The sequence below is a fragment of the Prionailurus bengalensis genome, chromosome C2 (assembly GCF_016509475.1).
Source record: "Prionailurus bengalensis isolate Pbe53 chromosome C2, Fcat_Pben_1.1_paternal_pri, whole genome shotgun sequence".
NCBI classification, from domain to species: domain Eukaryota; kingdom Metazoa; phylum Chordata; class Mammalia; order Carnivora; family Felidae; genus Prionailurus; species Prionailurus bengalensis.
This window is the reverse complement of record NC_057350.1, coordinates 114,034,087-114,058,409: the sequence shown is the minus strand read 5'-3', so window position 1 is coordinate 114,058,409 and position 24,323 is coordinate 114,034,087. Positions and strand designations below refer to the sequence as shown.

At 42.6% G+C, this 24,323-nt stretch overlaps 1 protein-coding gene across 6 annotated transcripts in view; it reads left to right on the top strand.

Annotated features, from left to right (window-relative positions):
* The window catches only part of MED12L (mediator complex subunit 12L), a 338,137-nt gene that overhangs the window by 9,232 nt on the left and 304,582 nt on the right, over window positions 1–24,323 (top strand). For all 6 annotated transcript variants that reach the window (XM_043595115.1, XM_043595118.1, XM_043595117.1 and 3 more), the window contains one exon: window positions 22,815–22,919. In XM_043595115.1, the coding sequence (XP_043451050.1) occupies window positions 22,815–22,919 (105 nt within the window). The remainder of the gene's footprint in view (window positions 1–22,814; window positions 22,920–24,323) is intronic.

The window sequence follows — 24,323 nt, the reverse complement described above, 5'->3', positions numbered from 1 at the left end:
CGTGAGCAAAGGAGGGGCAGAGAAAGAGGGAGACACAGAATCTGAAGCAGGCTCCAGACTCTGAACTGACAGCACAGAGCCCGGGACAGGACTTGAACTCATGAACCACAAGATCATGACCTGAGCAAAGTAGGATGCTTAACCTACTGAGCCACCTAGACGCTCCTATTTTTTTTTTTTTTTTGAAGTTTGTTTATTGAGAGAGAGATGCGAGGAGAGAGAGAGAGTGAATCCCAAGCAGGTCCCATGCTGTCATTGCACAGCCGGACTCAGGGCTCCATCTCACAAACCATGAGATCATGACCTGAGCCCAATTCAAGATTGGGACGCTAAACTGACTGAGCCACCCAGGCACCCCTCATGTACATGTACATTGTTTTAAATGTGAGGGAGCATGGGGCACCTGGGTGGCACAGTTGGTTGAGCATCCAACTTCGGCTCAGGTCATCTCACAAAGTACATGAGTTTGAGCCCACATCAGGCTCTCAGCTGTCCCTGCAGAGCCCACTTCAGATCCTCCGTCCCCCCGCACTGTCTCTGCCCCTCTTATGCTTGTGCTGTCTCTCAAAAATTAACCTTAAAAAAATGTGAAGGAGCATCATAAACTTAAATTGTTACCAACTGTTGAGGTATAAATTCAGTGTGGTGTACTGGAACAGGCACGTACCAACTGATGATTAAAATGTTAGGACTTTGATTAGCTGGTTCATATATTGGTAACTTGAACTCTGGCATAATGGGAGTATTTACACCAAGGAAATGGGCAAATGTTACAAGTTAGGGTTTTTTTTTTTTTTTGTTTTGTTTCTTTAATGTTATTCTTTGAGAGAGAGAGCGTGTACGCGTGTGCTCACACAAGCGGGGGAGGGGCAGAGAGAATCCGAAGCAGGCTCCAGGATCTCCGCTGTTGGCACAGAGCCAGATGCGGGGCTTGAACTCAGAATCTTGAGATTGGCCTTAGCCAAAGTTGGACATTTAACCAACTGAGCACCCAGGCACCCCTCCCACCTCTCCATTTTTTAAAGGTAGTTGTTAAACATTTATCAGCATACTATTTGGGTGTGTTTGTACTTGGCACTTTGTTGACTACTTGATGATTATTCTCATCCTGGGATTCCCTTATCTGCTACCTACAAATTTTTTTTCAAAGCCAGACCCTCATTTACTTACCTAACCTGTCTTGCAGCTTGGAGTGAGCATATGACTTAATTTTGGCTAAAGAGAGTTAATGGAAATCTACCTTAGGACTTCTGGAGAAGAATTTTTTTCTCACTGAAAAAAGTGTAGGCACAGGAGGAGCTGACCTCTCTTAATGCTCCGATAGCTCCTTAGTTTTCTGTCTTTGGGAAAGTAATTAAAGGGTATGATTGTTGGAGCTAGGGCATCTGTCTTGTGACCATGAGGCAACAAGCCTAGGAATGAAAAGCCAACACATGAGGAGGCAGTTGAGTGGCTTTATGAAATTGTGAAGCTACTGAACTGACTTGAGGACCACCTCTCCCTGGACTTGTTAAGTAATCAATCAAGCCATTATGGACCAGTTGTCAATTTGCTGCAGCTAAAAGCATTCTCATGTTGTCATGGTAGTTTTCATTTATATATTGGCACCTGGAATAATTACAGTGTGAGCCCTTCCTTTTGTTTGTTTATTATTTATTTTCTCTCTCTCCAGAGAATGCTCATCCCCAAAGTCTCCTACTCTCTGGCTTAATGGGTATATATAGCAAGGGACAGAGAGCGCCTGTGTCTTGTCTGTTAGGCAGTAAGTTTTGCCCCATGCCTATCAGAAGCTTAGAGGAAGTGGAAATGGCTTCTTCATTTATTTCCATCTGTGTCAGAAAGTGTTTAGGCAGAAGGAAGAGCCCTGACCTCTTGTTTGGAGGGAAAGATTCTATGGATCTATAGCATTTTGGGGGGAAACATGTTTAGAGCTAGAAGGGAACTTAGAGATGGGTTGCTCTCATTTAATAGAAAAGGAAATTGAGTCCCAGGGAGGTTAAAGTGACTTGTTAAGGCAGATCTGGGCCAAGCACTTGTGTGCCCTGATTTGTTCTTGCAACTTTTCTTGGCCTCCCTTAGGTACACAGTCTTCGCTTCTGGTAAACACCCTCACGTTGTCCTGGCAATGAAAATTACTCTGCATTTGGGGGCACCTAGTATCTCTGTGAGAGCTGGGGACTGTTTAGTTCACCATTTGATCTTAGAGCTTGCCAGAATGTTTACTGGGGTCTCTGGGCAGAGAGAAGAATACTCTGAAAGTTCAGACACTCTGTTTTTTGGTGGAAGTTTCCCAGCGTATCTATGGCCTCTGGTGTAGATGGCTCTGGCATTGGCATTGATGGGCTCTGCGTGTTCTTGGCTGAGATACTCTTATTTCTGGGTAAGCTCTCTTAGAGATATAGACAGGTGTACCAGTTGCCTGCTTCCAGGGAGCACACTTGTGTTCTATATAAATGGATCCCCCTTAGTTATGACCTGCTGTGGCCTTGAGGAGAATTTCACCCTCTCGGTTTTATTTTCCATGTTTTGAGGGAAGCGTTGCTGTATATATATGCATGCCAAACAAATTGAGCCATTATTATTGAGCACTTTGTAGGCCCTTTGCCAGCCTGGAGGGTAGGGCCTAAAACTTCTTTCCTATGTCCCCGGCTTTGAACACAGCACCTGGCCCCTACCTAGGACTCAAACTTTTTTTCTATGAGTAAATGGGACAATAAACAAATGGTAGGAGCATTGGTCCTGGACCCCCAAAGACTTCAGTATAGGGTAGTGGTTTTCATTTGAGAGTGATTCCCCTTTCCCCTAGGGGAAATTGGTAGTATCTGCAGAATTTTGGGTTGTTATAACTCTGTGTGGTCAAGTGCATATATATACATGCTGCTACTGACATCTAGTAGGTAGAAGCCAGGATTGTTTGTGACCTTCTCTAATACTTTGCCCCCACCAAGGATTATCTGGCCTTAAATGTCAGTAGTTCCAAGGCTGAGAAACCCTGGTCTACAGGAAGTGATAGACCTGTAACTCAGGAATACAATGTTTCAGATACTCTTTGAGAGGAATGTACAAAGTCCTGTGGAAACAGGTGGGAGTGACTCTTTTTTTTTTTTTTTTTTTTGATGGGACCTACTATAGGAGATTTTTGAGTCTGGGACTTGAAGGATGTGTAGGAGTGGATGGGGCTGAGGATGTGGAAGAAAATTAATTTTGGGGTAGAGGGAGCAGCTTGTGCAAAAGGCCAGAAGGAATGTGGGATGGGCTGTGGGCTTTGGGCCTGAGGTGTGGTGTGGGATATGTTGGGGGAAGCTGGGTTGGAGTGGGAGAGAAAGGTGAGATCAAGTTACGGGGGCCTTTGCTGTGTTAAGGCGTTTGGATATTATAGCGGGGGTGGTGAGGTGCCGTTCCAGGGTGTGAAGTTAAACGGATGAGACTGAGATGACTAATGTTTGCAGTTTGAGGGGACAGTGGCTCTGAGGGTCTTATTGAGGCAACAAGACTGAGTAGCCAGGTGGTCACTGACATTCCGTGTCAGGGGGTGGATGTATTATTTTCTTGCAGCTTCCATAACAAGTTTCCACAGACCAGGTGGCTTAAAATAATGGAAATGTATTCTCTCGCAGCTTTGGAGGCCACGAGTCCAAAGGGAGTGTTGGTGGGGTTGCGCTCCCTCTGGAGGCTCTAGGGGAAGATCCTCCCTTTCCTCTTCTAGTCTCTCTTGGCCCCAGTGTTCTTGGCTTCTTTGTGGACATCTCAGTCTGATTTCCGCTTCCAGCTTCACGTGGCCTTTTCAGTGTGTGTCTCTTCGTTGGGTGTGCCTTATATGGACACTCGTTGCTGCATTCAGGGCCTACCTGGGTAATCCTGGATGATCTCATCTCAAGATCTTTAACATAATTACATCTGTAAAGACCCTTTTCCAAAATAAGATAACATTTACAGGTTCCGGGATTTGATGTGGGTATCCTTTAGGGGTCTGTTTTTTTGGCCAACAGGGCTTGAGAAGAAGGAGGAGAGGATTTAAGAGATTATTTGGGTGGCAGAATTGATAAAGTGGATGTGTGAGGTAAAAGAGAGGAGTACAAGAATATACCAGCATTTTTAGCTTAGATTAGTGGTTCCCACACTTTCTGATCTTAGGGTCCCTTTATAATCTTAAACATTGAGAATCCCATAGGGCTTTTGTTTATGTAGGATATACTTGAAATTTACTTTATTAGAAATTAAAACTGAAAAATTTAAAAAATATATATCCATTTAACTGCAATAATAAACCAGCATCTTGTTAAAATGTTTTTTATGAACAGTAACTTGTTACTGTGGCATTGTTTTACGTTTTTGCAAATCTCTTTAATGTCTAGACTCTCAAATCTAGTTCTCCATTCAGTCTCTTACAATATGTTGTGTTGAAAGATATGAAGGAGATTAGGCCTCACGTGGATGGGTAGTTGGGAAGTTCTTGGGAACCACAGAGGACTTGAACCTGGAGTCCACTGGCTCACACAGTTGGGTAAGTCGATCGATGGTAGTCCCGAAGCCATCATGCCACAGGAAACAAAAGAACTTGTTTATTTTTTTTCCAAGGGTGGTGAAGGTGGGGGTGGAGAGAATGAGAGCATTTCTGAATGTTTTCAGTTTGAGAGAACTCTTGGGATTCCAGGTTGAAATGTATAGTAGCTGAAGCTGGAATTACGGATTTGGGTGTGTTATGTGTGTAGATATTTCAAGTCATGGCTGTGATTACCTGTTGAGTGTGCAGAGATGGAGAAGCGGGCTTAGGATGGAACTTTTCAGGGCTGTACATCCTGAAGAGGGCACTTGTTAAGGAGATGGGTATGGGGTGATGGGTGGCCCAAGGGGAGAGGTAACATAGGGTGAGGTTCCAGCTAGGTTGGTGGCCTCTTAGTTTAGCAGTTTCTCACCTCAGGACCTTTGCACATGTGCTTTCTGCTGTCTGGTTGCCTTATTCTCTTCATCACTGAGAAGTGCTTGTTTTCTCCTCAACACTCAATGCCATTTGTGTTTGATTTGTTTCTTATCTGCTCTGTCTCCCAACCAGTAGAAGTTCCATGAAGCAGGGACCATGTCCGTTTCACCCCCCCCCCCCCCCCCATCTCCAGAAGTCAGGAGAGGGTCTGGTGTATGGTAAAAGTTAAATACCTATGTCTTGACAGGATCTGGCAACCAGACAGTCATTATTCAGCCAATGGTTATTAGAAGCCTGGTACAGGGCATGGGGATACCAGGAAGTATAAGACATGGTTTCTACCCTTGAGGGACTTTGGAGGGGTGATGCTCCTGTACACTGGGTGGCAAAGTCACTGAAAGTTTTAGTGGGGTGGTGGCAACAAATGAGGGAGGGGTCAGTTTTTGTGAGGGATTAGAAGTCTTCAAGGAATGGGGGTGTTTTCCGGATGACAAGGCCTTCTGGGCAGATGGTATGAGGAAAGGCACAGAGATGGGAAATAGGACATGATCTTCAGGTCAACTGCAAATAGTTCACTAAGGTGAGAGTATATTCAGTCAATAAGCTGAACATGCCTATAGATTTTTTTGGGAGATTGAGAGAGAAGTAGATCTTGAAACTACCGGAGAGGGAGGGGTATCTGCTGAGTGAGACGGACTTTGTCCTGGGGCCAGGGGATTGAGGTCCCAAGGGGAGGGACACCTTATGCGTGTTACAGATTACTGCCTCTGAGAAAGGAAAGGAGGCAGGACTTATCTGGGGCTTGCTGTTTATCCTGAATTTTCTACAGGCATTTTCAGAGTCAGTTTTAATGTGCGAAGATTTTCCTCAGCAGGAACAAACTTAGCCTTCAACCCACATCCAGCATGCCACAGTTTAGCTATGCAAGTGCTGCCTTATTGTCAATTAAAATTTGGTAGAATTTGCTGCTTTCCTCTTCCAGCCATTTCATTCATGGATTAATCTATGAGGTTGTTGAGATTAGGACCATTTGAGGCATTGGCAACAGTGAAGAACTAATAAAAATGTATTTTGTCTGAAGTGTCATTGGGATTTTTTTGCTAAGATACTGGTTTACGTAGAAGCATGGAGGCCCTATCAAAATTAGGTCCAAGGCATTGCTAAATAATTTACCTTTCTCCTGAGTTCTGTGAGGAAGATTAATATTGACATTACTCAGTTGTTTTTGTTTTTATTTATTCTATTTTATTTATTTTTTAGAGAGGGAATGAGCATGTGAGCATGTGCGAGCAGGGTAGGGGCAGAGCGGGGGAGATAGAATCCCAAGCAGGCTCCACGCCCGGAGCCCAGAGCCCAGAGCCCCGAGCCCCATGCGGGGCTCTATCCCAAAACCCTGGGATCATGACCTGAGCCAAAATCAAGACTCGGATGCTCAACTGACCGAGACATCCAGGCACCCATTTTTGTTTTTCTTTTTCTTTTTCTTTTAAAGCTTCACACAGTGCTGTGTTGGCAGTATGGAAAATACTTTTGGGGTCAGAGCTGTTTTTACTCCTTGGTCAGTTTTAGACTAAATGTCAGCTCCCTCTTGAAAAAAAGATTCTTCATGAATTGGAGACACTATTTACATTTTGACTACTCACATGAAATCTGCTTTTAAGTCATTATTAAGTAATCAAAATGTTTTTGAAATTATATTTTCATTTACTTAGTACTTGATATATACCTCCCACTGTGCTAGGTGATGTGGGGGTGTAGAAAAGAAATAGAAGTCTGCTTCTGTCCCCTCTAGAACAGTGCTTCTCAAAATATCTGTGTTGAGGGACCAGTTTTTTTTTTAATTAATTTTCAATCTGTTGCAGACTGATAGAAATATGATTAAAATGAATTACTAGAAAAATACAGCTTGAATGTAGAGGCAATATCAAATTGCTGTAAAATTTTCCAAACACTTTAGTTTTTGCATCTTTCTTTTTGAGGGCCAGTAATAGCTATGGACCACACTGAATAGCACTGCTCAAGAAATTAACATCTGGGGGCTCCTGGGAGGCTCAGTCAGTTAAGCATCCATCCGACTCTTGGTTTTGGCTCAGGTCATGATCTCACGGTTTGTGAGTTTGGACCCCACACCGGGCTCCGTGCTAACAGTGTGGATGGAGCCTGCTTGGGATTCTCTATCTCCTCTTCTCTCTGCCTCTCCCCCACCCACACTGTCTCTGTCTCTCTCAAATAAATAATCTCCAATAAATATTTTAAAAAAAGAAATTAATGTCTGGTTCACTGACCCACATAAAACATTTGAAAATGACGGGTGTATGAATTTATTTTAAAATCGAGGAATAATCCATATATTCATTGGGGTGTATAAAGTACCACATTATATCATGATAGCTAGTGTTGATTGTGTTGGTTATCCTGAGTGCTTTACAGATTTGGTTTTATGCCAGCCTCACAAACCCCTCTGAGGTGGGTATTGTTAATCTTCTTATAGATGAAGAAACTGAGGCACTGGGTGGGAGGTGGGCTTACTTAACTTGCTTGAGGTCGGTTAGCTGCATAATGATGGAGTTGGGAGCTGGACTTCTGAGCCCATGCTGTAAAACTATTATCTATATATAGTGAGGCTAAAAATGCTGCATGAGTTCAGAAAAGAGAGGATTGGAATGCTTGGAGGTTTCAGTGGAGGGAGCAGGGTGTGAGGGGCAGGATGTGAATGAATGGGGACAGGTTGCACCCTTTCATAAGAAAAAGCTGACGGTGGGATGAGTATTGAGGTACAGGGGAAGAGAGGGTTAGTGCCTCTGAAGATCAGTCTTGGAGTCCTGGCAGGTGGCGGGGTGGGGGGTTGGTGAGGAGCTCACATGGTCCTGCTGTCGGATTTATCTCACTAGCTCATGCCTAATAAATCTGGTGGGAGTCGGGGAGGCTGTGAGGGAGGTGGCTGTAGTAACCAAAGCATGAAGTAAAAAGAACCCCACTGATCAGGGCTTTAAATAGGACTGGAGAAGAAGAATTGGCAGTTGGTGACAAATTGGTCAAAAGAAATGAGAGGAATGTGGAAAACACTCAGATTTCTTGGACACTGTTCAGCTACGATGGTAGGTCCTGTTGCTGGAGGACCTCAAAGTGACATTTTTGTGCTGTCTTTAGTGATACATATGATGGATATCTAGAATTACTTGATTGCCAAGTGTAGTGAATATTCAGATTCCCTTACCCATTCACCCTTTGACTTCAGGCTTGAACTGGTTTACTAAAAGGACCTGTGGAGCTGTGGTTTACATACTACCTGTCCCGTGCTTTAAATCTTGCCTTTGTTACCTGTTGTTCACCTCCTCCTGGGCTACTTTAGTGGTGGTTAATCACCAGAATTGCTTGGAAGGTTGGCTAGGCTCCTTGGAAGAAGTGGGAATGAGTAATCCTCCTGAAAATAAAAAGGGTGGAGGCTGAGAGAGATTAACAGAGGTTAACTTTCAGACAATATTTTCAGAGGTGGACCCAGGGACATTTGTTTACTTGGCTCAAAATAGCAGGTTAGCCTCTCTTTTTCCCAGTAATTGACCTAAAACAAATGGACAAAATTGCCACCATTACCAACAACAAAGAGAAACTCCCAGTCTCTCTCCCTTCTTTTCCAGGCAGAAAGAATGATGATGTGCAGTGTCACTTTGATTTTTTCCTATACCCAATTTATCCCTATGACCTGGGAAGTTTTTCTTTATGGATTAGCAATTCATTTGGTAGAAATTGCACAACACTCCTTCCTATAGGTGTGTGCCTAGCATGGGGCCGGGGATGTCATTAGGTGTGGGGTAGAATGATAAACAAAAAGGGTCAAGTTAGGGGGTAAGTGTGAATCACTTCACTGGCCGGTTAACTTCAGAGGACAGAAACCATGACTTGTGTTATGTTCTCTGCCCTCAAGTCACCTAGCACAGTGGGAGGCAGACTCAGTGCTAAGTGAAAAATATGATTTACAGGAAGAGTTTACTGGAGATGTGATCACAGTGTAAGAACTGCATGGGATTGTGACTTACCTGAGCAATGGGGGCTCTAAAGGCAAAACTACCTTTTGAGGCTGGCTTCAATACAATTTTGGGTGGGATAAACTACTGGACACCTCAAGTCCTCTTTTCTCCTTTATGATTATGCAAATCTAAAAGTTCAAGTGTTTTTCTCAGGCAGTTTTCTTACAGAATTTCTGAGAGTTACATCCAGGTGTTTGATATTGGATGATGACGTACATTTGAATGTGATTTGAATGTGAATTAATGGATACAATTATTTAGATAAGAGTGGAGTAAATGCTAAGTATATTTAGATACAATTTGAATCAAAGACTCTCCCACTTTAAAATGGGGAGGGACTGCCTTACTAGGGCACTTATGAGGAGGGGGAGGGCTTTCATCATGGGGAATCCACACCTTTGAGAACTGCATGTGTTCAACATATCATCCTTGGTGGATATTCCCATCCAGTTCATTGGCAAGTTACTGAGTACCTGGTCATGTGTGTGATTTGGGCCTATATGTGCTGGCCATACAAATGATTCAAGTGTTACCCTGCTGAGTGTCTGACGTGATTGTCACCTATTCTTTACAACAGGCATGTGAGGTCGGTGGAGATATGTCCATTTCACAGAAAAGGGAGCCTGGATTCCTTCCAATTTAGGTTTGTTGGAACCACACTGTTCTCAAAGATGTCATTGTCTTGGGGAACACATTGCCCCTACCAGGACCTGGTCCTCACATGGCCACTTAAGCATTTCACTTCTGTCCACCTTTTGGCCTCAAGTTCTCACCTTATAAAATGAGGACCTATCCTGCCTAAGCCACTGGTTTATGAAGATCAACATGAATGTGCTACTTAATGGCCAGGGAGTGGTAGTATTATTGCCATGATTTTCTTTTGTACTCTTTTTGCCTGCTACTGTGTACAGGTGTGAAGAACTTGCTGTTTTGTGTTGAGCTCCTATTCTTTGATTTCTTGTGGGTCCCCATAGTTACTGATTGATGGCCTGCAGGTGTGGTTTGGATGGGGTAAATATTAATAGCAATGTAGATGAGGGTGGAGGTAAAGAGCTGAGTTTCAGATGCGGCTTTGATGCAAATGTGGCCCTGGTGTTGGAGACATTGGTGAGGGTGGAGGAAGTGCTAGGTTGCCTTTTAGGGGAGTCTTGCATCCCTTAAGTCAGTTTGGCTCCTCCTTTGGCCCTCTTCAGGAGGCTAGTGGCATTTTGGCTGCAATGGGCTGCAATGGGGGATCCCCCCCCCCCCGACTTTTTTTTTTTCTCACACAGGCATCATGTGACACCTTACTCAGAGGAGATCTAAATTAATCAGCCCCTATTTCTGTGGTGCGGGATGGGGGACAGCCGGGGTGTCCACTTACATAGAGCCAAGTGATGCTGCTTTTCTCAGCTATTGTAGACTTTACAGTGGTTTCCTCTCCTGTGTCCTGATGTTGGAGGGTGGTCTTGCTGTGAGGGATAGAGCAGAGCTTCCCCACCTACTTTCCCTACCGGTGTGTTTAGTTTCCTAGGGCTCCCCTCACAACGTATCACAGACTGGATGGCTTAAAACTGGACATTTATTCTCCTGGAGGTTGGGAATCCTCCTCTTGGCGGGGTCACACCTAGAAGCCTCTAGGGGAGGATAGTTCTTTGCCTTGTCCAGCTTGTAGTAGCCTCAGGCATTGCTGTGTTATAGCCCCTAGCTCTACTCTGCCTCTTTCTTCCCTCTACGTCTTTTCTCCTATAAGGACACCAGCCATATTGGATTAGGGCCTACCCTACTTCATTGTGACCTTAATTACAACTGCAAAGATCCTATTTCCAAATAATGCCATAATCCCAGGTGTAGGGTTTAGGACTGACATATCTTTGGGGGTACACAAGTCAATGTATAAACAGTGTGTCTATCTAGATCCTCCTCTGTACATCCCCAGTTGGTCTGGTACTAGATTTTTGTCTTTTGGGTCTTGGTGAAGGAGGTCCTAGGTGTCCCTTTCTGTTTTCTCAGGAACCTCAAGCCATCAGCCATCTCTCCCTTTTCTTCTGTTATCTTCAACCATTTCCTTTGGTGGATTTTTTCTGGTGCTGTGAAAACATGCATGAGACCCACCCATCGTAGATCTCCCTCTACCTCATGGCTCCATTTTCCCATTTCTCTCCTCTTTCTCCAAACTTTTCCAAAAGCATCCCGTGTGCCGTCTCCTTCACTGCATACTTCTTCCTCTGCTCCTTCCAGTCTGGCTTCTTTTGCCTTCGTCGTTCCACTGAGACACGCCTCACTGAGGTCACAGGTGATAGCCACGTTCCCAGTAGCACTTACTCCTATTGAGCTCTCTGTTGGTGAAGCAATGTGTTCTCAGCTTCTGAGGTAAAGCACTCTCGGTTTCCTTTTCTCTTCTCTGGCCTGTGCCATCTCAGTCTCCTTGAAGACTTTTCCTCTCTTACCCAGCCATTAAATCAATACTGGATTTTCTGTGGGGTCTGTCCTAGATTCTTGTCTTTTCTCACTTTACCCTCTCCATAGGTTATCTCAGCCATTGCAGGTCTCGGGAACTACCTATATTCAGACAACTCAAACTTTACAGTGCCAGCCAAGACTTCTCTGCACTCTAGACTTGTATATTTAAGTGACTGTAAAAACATTTTGTTCTGTTTGCTACCGCAAACTTATGTTTAAAACTAAACTTGTGGGGGTGCCCGGGTGGCTCAGTCAGGTTAAGCGTCGACTCTTGATTTCGGCTCAGGAAAAGATGTCACAGTTGGTGGGTTTGAGTCCCTCGTTGGGCTCTGTGCTGACACCACAGAGCCCGCTTGGGATTTTCTTTCCTTTTCTCTCTACCTCTCCCCTGCTCTCTCTCTCTCCCCATATAAAAACAACACAAAACAATACTTGTGATCTGCTCCTCTTCTTTCTAGCCCTTCCTCCCCGCCCCCCCAACACTGCTTGTACTATTTTAAGAGATATTACCATTCCAGAAATCTGGGTGGTATTCTTTCTTGACAACCTCACTCTGTCATTCCATCTAACACTTCAATAAAAGCCCTGTTGAGTAGCCCTCCTAAATAGCCCTTTATATTTCCCCTCTCTCTACCTCTAATCACCACCATCTTGGTCCTAGCTACTGTCATCTGATGTCCCAACTCTTTTCTTTTTTTTAAACAAATTTTCTTTCTTTTTTAATTTTTTAACTTTTATTCATTTTTGAGAGAGGCAGAGTGTGAGTGGGGGAGGGGCAGAGAGAGAGAGAGAGAGAGAGAGAGAGAGAGAGAGAGAGAGGGAAAGACAGAATCTGAAGCAGGCTCCAGGCTCTGAGCTGTCAGCACAGAGCCCAATGCGGGGCTCGAACTCACAAACCACAAGATCATGACCTGAGCTGAAGTCCGGACACTTAACTGACTGAGCCACCCAGGCGCTCCTGCTGTCCCAACTCTTAGGAGAGCCTGCTGACTAGTTCCCATCCCCTTGCTGCAGCCTCCCATTTAATCTGACCCAACTCCAGTCACTTGACCACACTGCAGATTTATTCAAGTTGTATGACTTTACCTCTCTACATAAAACCCTTTACTATTCTTGTGATAAAGATAGAAGGTCTTCACTTGGTTCATAATATCCTGTGTAGTCTGTCCTCACCCATTGCTTAACCTCAGGTCATACCCGAGTCCCTTCTGCTCCTGCTATGATAGCCTTCTTTCTCTGATTTTCTCAACCCTGCAGTCTATTTATACATGCTCTTCCTGTCCCTCTTTTTAGGTACCTGTATGCTTGAGATTGCTTTGCCTTCCTGATAAATTGACCCTTTTATCATTGTGAGTTGTCCTCCTTTATCTTTGATAACGCTCTTTATCTCAAAGTCTTTTATTTATTTATTTTTTACATTTATTCAATTTTGATAGACAGAGCACATGTGGGGGAGGGGCAGAGAGAGGAGACACAGAGTCCAAAGCAGGCTCCAGGCTCTGAGCCATCAGCACAGAGCCCGACACGGGGCTCGAACCCACAAGCTGTGAGATCATGACTTGAGCCAAAGTCGGACGCTCAACCGACTAAGCCACCCAGGCGCCCCATGAAGTCTTTTTTTTTTTTTAAATGTTTGTTTATTTTGAAAGACTCCACTCTTGTGAGCCAGCAGAGAGAGAGCAGAGAATCCCAAGCCTCCTTGGCCCTGTCAGTGCACAGCATTACATGGGGCTTGATCTCAGGGACCTTGAGATCATGACCTGAGCCAAAATCAAGAGTCGGATACTTAACCCACTGAGCCACCCGGGAGCATTGAAGTCTACTTTGTCCAGTATTAATATAGCTACTCCAGCACTCTTAGGCTTGTTGTTTGCACTGTTGATATCTTTCCCATCCATTTACTGTCAATTTACCTTTATAATTTATTTATTTAAAAATGATGATGATGATGATGTAAACTCTATGCCCAATGTGGGGCTTGAACTCACAACAAAAACTCAGTGTGATTCAACACTTCGATACAAATGCACTCCTTAATCCCCATCAGCTATTTAACCTGTCTTCCCATCCACCTCCCTTCTAGTAACCATCAGTTTGCTCTCTATAGTTACGAGTCTGTTTCTTGGTTTGCCTCTCCTTTTTTATCCCCCTTTGCTCATTTGTTACTTTGATTCCACATTAGTGAAATCATGTATTTGTCTTTCTCTGACTAATTTCACTTAGGATAATACTCTCAAGCTCCCATCCATGTTGTTGCAAATGGCAAGATTTCATTCTTTTTTATGGCTGAGTAATACTCCATTATACACATGTGTGCGTGTGCACACACACATATCTATCTATATATATTTGCCACTTTATCCACCTATTGGTTGATGGATACTTGGCTGTTTCCGTAGGATTTTGGTTTTTTATCCATTCTGACAATATCTCTCCTTTAACTGGAATCGTCTATTAACATTTAATTATTTAATAAAACTTGATATGGTTGGATTTAGATATCACATTTTACTATTTGTTTTTTTCTGTGTCTCCTGCTGTCTTTTGGGTTATTAAACAGTTTCTTCTAATTTACCTATTGATATTTTAGTTATACCACCTTACATTGTGTTGTTTTTGTTTTTGTTTTTTTGGTGTGTGCATGTGATTTCTTTAGGAAGTACAATATACATCCCTAACTTTTCAGTCTTAGAGCTAATATTGTATCACTTTATGCAAAATGTCAACCTCACCATTATAAAGTCTTCCTCTTAGTTAACTCCTACTTCTCAGGAGAACTCAGCTCAAAGGCCACTTCAGGGAATTCTTGCCTGACTTCTCAGACTGTGAAGCTGCTATAATGTGTGTCCTGAGCAGGTAATGCTTCTCCTTGGGGCATTTATCACTTGTAATTTGCTCACTTTGGGACCCCCAGTACTTAGCTCAGTGCTGTATACTAATTTATTTGTTGATTGAGTGAAGGGGAGCCCTGAGTTGTGGTTTGAAGAAGGCAGAAGATTTCATGATAATGTACTCCAGGGGATGGAAATGGCATTATGTAAGGCTTAGAGGCTGAAAAGATGACGTATGTGGGAAGGAATATAATAGTCAAGTAGATTAAATGACTTAAAATATAAAAATAAAATATAGCTGTAAGTTTTTCTAACAGTAGCCACCATTTATAGAGCACTTAATATGGGCCAGGCACTGTGCTAAACTCTTTGTACGTTTTATCTTATATAACCTCAACCCTGTGAGTTATTCTTGCTGCATTTCAAACAAAGCAACTGAGGTATAGAGAGGTCGCTTACCTCGTCCCCAATCACAGGTAAGGGCTCTGCATTCAAACTCAAATCCGTGTGATTTTGATGCTCAGGATGGAAGTGGGACTGAGAAGTGGAACTTGATTGTTTATGGCATTTAATGCCTGTGTAAGGTAATTGTGTTTTGATTTGGGGCCCGAGTTCAGTGGAGAGAAGCCCCATGGATGCTACTGTGGGTTTGTAGAATCTCGTGTTACATGCTTTTATTCTTTAGCCCGTTCTGGGGAACAGAAGAAAAAAAAAGGAGAGAGCCTTTGGAGGCTTTTGCGTAGTGGAGGACAGATAAGAAAACTTGTTTCGGGACGATTCATCAGGAGACCAGTGGGCAGGATGGATTCAGGTAAAAGTCTAGACAGGAAGGGAAATACGTGAGAAGCAGCCACAGTTTAGAGAGGGAACTGTAGTATTTTAAAGGAAGGAGTGAATGTGAGACATGTTTTGAGAGAATTCTGAGTAGAATCGGTTAGGAATGAGGCATGAGGATAGGAAGATCAATCCCTTTTCTTTTGGGCCATTTATACCTGCTAACTCTAGGTGTTACCCAAAGACCATTAAGTACACCCATGCTGGAGATAACAGCCTTGTTTCTCAAAATGGGGTGCCCAGACATCCTCAGGGGTCTGAGAGAATGCTTTTTTCAGGAGAGTTGTACAAGGCTAGGAAAAATAGTTAGAAAGCTGTGTTTTAAGATTTTGTTTGTTTGGGTAAGATCATAGCAAACACAGTCTGCCTGACTAGTGCATAGAGGGACTTTTTTCTACTTCTGTGGTATTATTCCGGGTGGACATTTCTGCCCAGTTCATTGAACAGTCATTGAGTTAGTGTGTTCAACACGAGTAGATGACTAAACAGGGCATGTGTGCACATGTTCTGTGGGTTAGAGGAGAAGTCTGGAGGAGGTTAAGTATGTGTGTGCTTGTGTGTATGTGTGCATCTGTGTATGTGTTTGTCTGCATTTATTTTCTGCCTTTGAAATGATCATTGAAAATTGACCTTTATTGTTTTTTTCTTGAGAAAGAGCTTAACCAGTTTACAAACTAGTATCAAAATATTTTCACTTTCCCAATGAAGCATTTTATTGAAATTAAAAGATTATCTGAAAGTGATCCAAAACATAAGATTATTCTATGAAGTTCAAGGAAAATGTGTGAAATTTATGGGTGCGTTCAGAGTTCACCCAATGCCTTGAAGATCTGGTTTGTGTGTCAGTATAGAATGCAGAGGTACAGAGTGAATCCTGGTCTTCCATATGAATGTGGGACAATTTCTAGGATTTTGTTTCTGTTTGTTTCTGGGTGCCTGTCTCCCTGAAATTGCTTTAAGGCTTATTATTTTAGTAGAAACCCAGGACAAGAGGTTGAGAGTCTGCCTTTCTCCATGTTGAGGCTACGTTCGGACCGGTTCTGTGTTGAGCCTGTTGAAATTCATATGTACCTTGGTCTGATGCAGTGCTGCCCTAGGCCACCAGGTGAGGACTGTGAATTTATATTCTCAGCCAGCATCGTCTCTTGGCTGAGTAAATATGAGGTCTCACATATAAACATTGGTCTGCATATGCAATATTTTGCCCTTGATGCTGTTGATAATAAATAAATACATTTAAAAAACTCTCTGAATGCATAGTTGTCCCCCTCTCCCCAATGGTTAACTACAAGTACTTTTTTTTTTCTTTTATTCCCCGTGTTGTACAATGTGAAATTTTTCAACCTTTTAATAAGGAGTCCTTTTACTGGAAAAGAGTAGCTCTGCTGATCCAGTGCCCAGAATGTAGGCGTAAGAATGAGACCCTGATTAATGGTTGGGTGTGCCCCTAAGGTTTTGGGGTTTTAGTTGTCTCACCTTGCACATAGGCAAAGTAGCAGCTGATGCTTCTATTATAAATCATTGACGAGGTGTGGCAGAAGAAGTTTAAATCTCAGTAAGAACCATTGTTAGAATTTTGGTGGTTACCTTCTTATTTAGAAAATCTTTGAAGAGGTTCAAGGCTAGTGCAAGAGGAAGCTATTTGTGTCCCATACAGCTTCTGGCATGGGGATTGTAGAGGCATGCTTTCCAAAATCTGGACTCTCTCTCTTCTACTTTTTTCTGATTAGATTTGGCAAAGGCCTTCAGAGCAAAGCGTCATAGAAGTTTGTTGTTTGAGTTCATGTAACACACATTACTTCTTGTTCTGTGTCTCTTCTTGCTGCCGAATGCCATTAAGTATCCATGTCCTAACCCATTTTCCCCATTTGGGGTCTGCAGACATTCTCAGGTCAGAGAGAATATTTTTTCTTTGAAAGAGGTGTGTTGGTGCATGAGCAGAGTTTGAGAAATACTGGCTAAACAATAATAAACACTCTAGAATTTGAAATTGACTTTTAACTCATTGTTTAAATTCTTGCCATTGACTTTCACGCTTTTCAGAAACTTTAGGAAATAAACTACCAGCGTGCATATTTTGGTTGTGATGCTTTGGGCTTTTACTCCCTTTCCCTTAGGGGACCTAAAGTTTTCTGTCAGTAAACCTTAAACACAGCTTCTGTTTTGGCTGTTTGCATCCTGATGTAATTGAGTATACGGTGACCTTGGTGTTTTTATTTGTTTTGGGTCTGTGAGAAGCAAAAGAGTGAAAGAGAAAGCTTTATGCACTAGTTTCTTTATATACATACACATATATCTATACCTGTACATATACGTGTGTGTGTGTGTGTGTGTGTGTATTGCTTTGTATTTGCACCTTTGTAGTAGGGCAAGGGAAATGTGGTAGAGAATTCGGACCAGCCTTTTTTTGGATGTATAGTTTCCTCCTCCTGATGGCGACTGCAAGCACTGATGCTGGGCATGGGAGCCCTGGGTTTCTAGAAGCCACAAACTCCAAATCTTTATGTCAGTGGTTCTCTTTATGTGTGGTCCCTGGATTTGCATACTTCATTCATATGTTGTTAGAAATTCAGATTTTCAGGCCCCACCCCAGGCCTACTGAATTGGAAATTCTGGGGATGAGGCCCAGGAAGCTGTGTTAAAACCCGTGGTATTCTGATGTACGCAAATATTTCAGAACCACCTCTTAAGGCCAGGTCTTTTTAGCTTCCTAAATAGACATTTTGTACACGTGAGTGCTTCCTGGAGCTTTAGGTTACCACTTTCCTGAACCAGAAATAGGACAAAAACAGAAGTAATACTAATTGCTGACCATTTCATATAGTATGGTGGTCAGAAACCATGGATTCTTTGGAGTTGTTTACCGCTGTATCATCTTGGGCTAGTTAACCTCTCTGCTTTATTTCCTTCAACTGGGTTGTGGAGATAAGAGTGGAAACTATTATTATCTCTCTCTTACAGTTGAGGAAACTGAGGGACAGGAACAGTTGCAAAGGTTGCTTAGAGCCACTCTTACAGGAACTGGAGGTTCAAATTTGGACAGTGCGATCGCAGACTCTGGGCTCTCACCTACTGCTCTCTTGTATGTATTTCCATTTAGCCTTCCTCCCATAGCATCATCTCCACCTGTAGCCACATCTCCCAGCGCTAGGAAGGTGCGTAGAGAGCTGGAAGAGGACAGCCCCTTGTGATGTCGCAGCAGGGGCTGGGCTTTTGCTGACCCTTGACAATGTGAAGCTCAGTGTTTCCTAAACCTAGAGCCTCCAAGTCCTCTTTTCAGAAGCAGGCCTCTAAAGGGTAAAGTCAGCCCTTCTCTGTCTTTGGTCCCCAATGGAAGGGTTGTGGAACCCGGCGGGGGCAGTGTTGGTTGTTGCTACCGTCGGAGAGCTATGACCATTTAGTGGGCAGGGCCAGGTGTGCTAGATATCCTTAATGTGGACAGTGAGGCTTAAGACAGTTGCATCCCACTGGGCTGTCAGATGTGCTACTGGACCATCTAAATCTTGTTTTTCCCCCCTCTCTATTCCAGGTGGGACTCTGTTTACATATGATCTCCAAGTATTTTTTTTTGCATGATTTTAATATACATTTAATATACCCTGAGTTTCTGAGGAATATAACACTGCATTTTAATAAATTTGGGAATTCTGTTTTATTAGTTTGAAACTTTACCAAGAGTTTTCACTTTTTCTGAAAAGTTGTATCATGCTGTTCCTGACCATTTGAAATGACAATAGAACATGTGTGATGTCTGCATTTGTATTTACTGCATTGTAGAGATTCTAGGTATAGGAACAAATACAACAATTTATTCATGACTCCTAGGGCCTCATTTCTCAAAGTTTAAGGTGCCCATGAATTACCTGGGAACTTGTTGCAATACAGATTGTGATGGGGGATTTGCATTTGCATTGTGATAGAGATTTCACGTTTATTTATTTACTTATTTTTATTTTTTTGTGTATTTTGAGAGAGAGTGTACATCTGCAAGCAGGGAGGGGCAGAGGGGCAGGGAGAGAGAGAGGGAGGCCCAATCGGGCTCCAAGCTGTCAGAGCTGTCGGAGCGGAGCCTGATGTGGGGCTCGAACCCACAAACTGAGATCAAGACCTGAGCCCAAACCAAGAGTCGGATGCTTAACTGACTGAGCCACCCAGGCACCCTGAGATTTTGCATTTCTAACAAGCCCTAGCTGATGGCACTGCTGCTGGCTTCTGGCCAGTGGACCGTGCTTTGAGTAGTGAAGGTCTTGTGTTGTATACCTGTGCATATTCAAATACCTATGTTATCATAACTTACTTAAAAATTCTTTTTAGAATGAGGGCATTATATTGATTTGTTAAAAAATATATATACTGGTACCGGATAGTTATTGTTTATCAATTTCGTTTCAGATTCAGAAAAAGGGTGTTATAAAATAATTCTTTTTCGGGATGGTGCATTGAGTTTGATGGGTGAGAGCCACTGCTCTGGGTGATGAGGTAGATCTATCATAAATACAAATAGAATTATGGGCCCCAAAGTCAAAGAACAGTGATTCAGAATATACTCATTAAGTTAATTGTTCAAATCAGGTTGTCATTCATTTATTCTTTCTTTTTTTTTTTAAGAGATATGTACCCTCAGAATTGATTCCTTTTTTAAAGTTTGTTTATTTTGAGAGAGAGGGAGCACATGCAGGAGGGGCAGAGAGAGAAGAAGAGAGAAAGAATTCCGCGCAGGTCCCCGCTGTCAGCATGAGGAGCCTGATGCAGGGCTCGAGCTCACAAACCCACGAGATCATGATCTGAGTGGAGTTCAGAAGTCGCTCAACCAGCTGAGCCACCCAGAGGCCCCTTTCCTTTTCTTTTTCTTCTTTAAAGTAGGCTCCATGCCTAGCATGGGGCTTGAACTAACGACCCTGAGATAAAAAGTCAGTCTACTGACTGAGTCAGCCAGGTGCCCCTCACTTACTTACTGTTTCAACAAATATTTATTGAATTCCTATGTGTGCTCTCTGTGCCAGGCACTGCTCTATGTGCTTGACATGCCTCTGTGAACAAAATAAAGACCCTTGGTCTCAGGGACCTTCCTGGTGGTGGGGGAGACAGACAGTACACACTGTAAGTAAATTACAGGACATTTTAAGTGGTGCGTGCTATGGATTGTTGGCCGATTAGGAATGCTGGGGATGAAGAGGACAGGGTGAGCAGTTTAAATTTTAAATAGGGTCGTCCGATTCCTGGTTGAGAATATAAAAATTTGAGCAAAGCTGTAGGTGGTTATAGAGTTGACCGTGTGGATACCAGGGAAAGCCATGCAGGCTGAGGGAACAGACAGCACAGTGGCCCTGAGGCTAGAGGCCATCCAGCAGGCCTGCTTGAAGAGCTGCAAGAAGACCAGTGTGGTTGGAGTCGAGTCAGCTAAGGCAAGAGGGTGAGGAATGAGGTCAGAAAGGGAATAGCATTAGGGACTTGTGGGACATCGTAGGGCCTTTGCTTATACCCAGAGTTGGGGAGTTAATGCGGCTTTTGAGCAGGAGTAACATAGTCTTCCTGAAGTTTTAAAAAGCTCCCTGTGGCTGCTGTGTTGAAAAAGGCTTCCAGGGGGCAGTCGTAGAAGCAAGGAGACCAGTTAGGAGCCATTGGTATGTCCAAGCATGAGATTAATGGGGTCCCTGACTCGGAGAGGGCATTGGTAGTGATGAAGGTTCTGGAAGTGTTTTTGTGCCACTTAGAATACAAGATAAAATGTTCTCAGAACTCAAGGCTTCCAGCAGTACCTGTGTGGATCTTAGTGTGAGGAAAATCTTATGTGGTTGACAAGTAACCACGGTTCCATGTTCTTTTTCTTCTGAGGAGTGTGTGTACGTGTGCACGCATGCGTATGTTTGCAGAACCTATCTCTCCAGGCTAGCAGTTAGCAGTCAAGTACGGTGAGCAGCTGAGTCTGTGTACCTTTAGAATAGAATGCGAAGCAGCCTTAAATGGAACTAACTGGTCCTGAAAGCCTCACACATTTCTTCTTGATTAAGCCAGATGTGTTTCTAGTAAAAACATACGCTGTTACTCAATTAATGTTTCTTGTAATACTCTGATGGTAAATCAAAGATAAAAATTCATTTTTCTCATCCCATTTCCTTTCTGACCCCATTTGTCCCCCTTCTTTCTTAGACTCTGAGACTATAGAAATTTTATTAGCGCACTCGCTTTAAGTTGACTGACGCCTTTCTGACTTATAATATGCATTATGTAGTTTTGCCCTAGATTTTCAAATAATTAGTTTGAACAAGTGGGAGCAGTTTGAGACTCAGTGTTGATAGGTGTATGCAACTCATTTTCTGTGCAGGTCACGATTTCAGTGACCTTCGTGCTTGGAGGAGACTTGATTATCATAGAGCTAAACTTCCTGTAGTGGGGTCTTTTGAAAGCTTGCCAAAACAGTGGCTTGCCAAGATGTTAGGTAGAGTATATACACAATTAAGTAAAGTTCCATGGCATGTCTCCAGGGGACCTCGGCTCTCAGCCAGGCTGACCTTTCAGGTGCTTATATGTCATAAACTATTTTGTCCTAAGGCTTTCTGCTTCATCACAGCAGTGACTTTGATCAGTTGTTTTTTTGTTTTTTCCATTTTCTACTTGCAGCAATTATGGAGTATATGTTAAGTATATGCTCTCATTTTTGTGCTATGGCTAGCATTACCCCAACAGTTAACTAAGAACTTTTCTTCATTTAGAGTGAGGGGAAGAGAAGGTAGCTTCATTTACTCAACTTTTCCCCTTTACTCTTTCAAGTCTATATTTTAGGAACTCTGATTTAGTTCCATAGCTCAATGATTTGGGCTGGATAAAGTGGTGGTTGTATTCTTCTCCTCCTTCTCTCTCTCTCTCTCTCTCTTTTTTTTTTTTTAAAGCCTTGGGCTATTTCTGATGTGACCTTGGGAAGAATATTTTTCCTATATCCAGTAGGAGATGTTTTTAAGGAGAGTATGAGTTGTAGCTACATATTTTTAGACCACATTTTCATATGGCATTAGTACTTTGGTGGCATGGAGTCGTGGAGATTTCTCTTCCTAGCCTTGGGTTGAGGAGACAGCATTTCAGTGCTGGCTCTGTCCAGTTACTGTGCTAGCTTAGGGAGCCTCATTCTTCTTGTTTATAAATGGGCCTGAAGATCCTTACTTAGTGAGCCAACATGTACGGAAGAATTTTGCAAGCCCTAAACTTCCTTCACATGTTGCTGGTCATGGTGTTGTGTTTATTATAAAGCTTGTGCCTATGAACCCTTCATTTCTGTCTTTAACTTGCTATGGGGTCTTAGGTAAGTGGAGTGAGCCATTTTTCTTGAACATAAAATAGAGATGTGCATAGGGGCTGGCAGGGAAGGGAGAGCCCAACTATAGGGTCTCTAGAAACAATTCCAGTATACAGATTCTGGGATTTTATATTTTCTGCATGTGGGGAGGGTTTTTGCTCATTTTTTTCTTTTCCTAACTTGTTAAAACATTTTAAACTTACAGAATAATTAAGAGAAGAGTGTCATGAACGCCCACGTACCCTCTACCTAAAGTTAACAGTTGTTAATATTTTGCCACATTTACTTCATCATTCTCTGTATGTTTGTGTCCTGGTTTTAAACTTTGAATTTCTGCTCTCTCTTTGATGTGTGTTCAACAGTTCTCTTTTCCAGAGTATAGTGTAGTCGGTCATTAGGCTGCAGTGTATCGGGTTAAGTTGGAGTTTTTATGTCCTTCTGATTAATTGATACTTTTTCTTGACCAGGATGAACTTACTGCTGTGAATGTGAAACAAGGCTTCAACAATCAGCCAGCCTTTACTGGAGATGAACATGGTTCAGCCAGAAATATTGTAATTAACCCATCAAAGGTAATGCAAATTGTCTATTTCCTAAACCTTCTGAAAAAGTGTGTGTGACACTCTTGATAGTTAATGTTGATTAATTAGTGTTATTTAAACCACAATCCATATTCAGGATTCCCAGGATATCTTGCATACTGTCCTGCTGTAGGACTCAGTTAGGAATCGTGCATTGCATTTGGTTGTCCTGTCCTTTCAGTCTATTGTAACCTGGTACAGGATTGCGCTCCACCTTTTCTCATGGTGGTGTTTTTTTGGGGGATTTCAGAGTTGCCATTTTAGAAGAGTGCCGTCCAGGGGCACCTGGGTGGCTCAGTGGGTTGAGCATCTGACTTCAGCTCAGGTCACGATCTCACTTTATGAGTTTGAGCTCTGCATTGGGCTTGCTGGTCTCAGCACAGAGCCCACTTCAGACCCTCTGCCCCCTCTCTCGGCCCCTCCCCCACTTACACTCTCTCAAAAATAAATAAAACATTAAAAAAAGATACATTTGTCTTATATTCTAGATTTGTCTGATTGTTTTTCATGATAAGTTTCAGGTTAAATATTTTTGGTAAGAAGACTATATTGTATATCAGAAGTCATACAAGGCCAGTTTGCCCATTACTGGTTATACTGAGTTTGAGCACCAAAGGTGGTGTCTTCTCTTTATATTGTAAAAGTAGTTATCTTTTCCTTGTTGTAGACTCTTTCGGGTGATAGTTTGAGACCAAGTGAATATGCTGTTCTTCAATAAAATTTCATCGTGTGATTTTATCATCAGTTCATGATGCTTGCTGAATGATTCATTTTGCTGGCGGTTGCAAAATGCAGGTTTTCCAATTGTCTTTTCTCATACATTATTGCCATTCTTGTGTAAATGGACATCTCATTTTAGAATTTATTTTTATTTATTATTACTATTATTTTAATGTTTGTTTATTTTTGAGGGAGACAGAGAAGGGGACAGAGGATCCGAGGCAGACTCTGTGCTGACAGAGCTGTGGGGGCTCGAATTCACAAACCGTGAGATCACGTCCCGAGCCGAAGTTGGACACTCAACCGACTGAGCCACCCAGGCACCCTGCCCTTTATTTTTTATTGTTTTATTTTATTTTTTTAAGTAGGTTCCACGCCCAACGTGGGGCTTCAACTCACCACCCTGAGATTAAGAGAGAGCCTGAACTACCGACTGAGCCAGCCCGGAGCCCCAAACACTTCCATTTTTCTTTTCTTTTCTTTTCTTTTCTTTTCTTTTCTTTTCTTTTCTTTTCTTTTCTTTTCTTTTCTTTTCTTTTCTTTTCTTTTCTTTTCTTTTCTTTTCTTTTCTTTTCTTTTCTTTTCTTTTCTCCTTTCCTTCCTTTTTCTTTTCTTTTTATTTTTATTTAAAAAAAAAATTTTTTTTTAACGTTTATTTATTTTTGAGACAGAGAG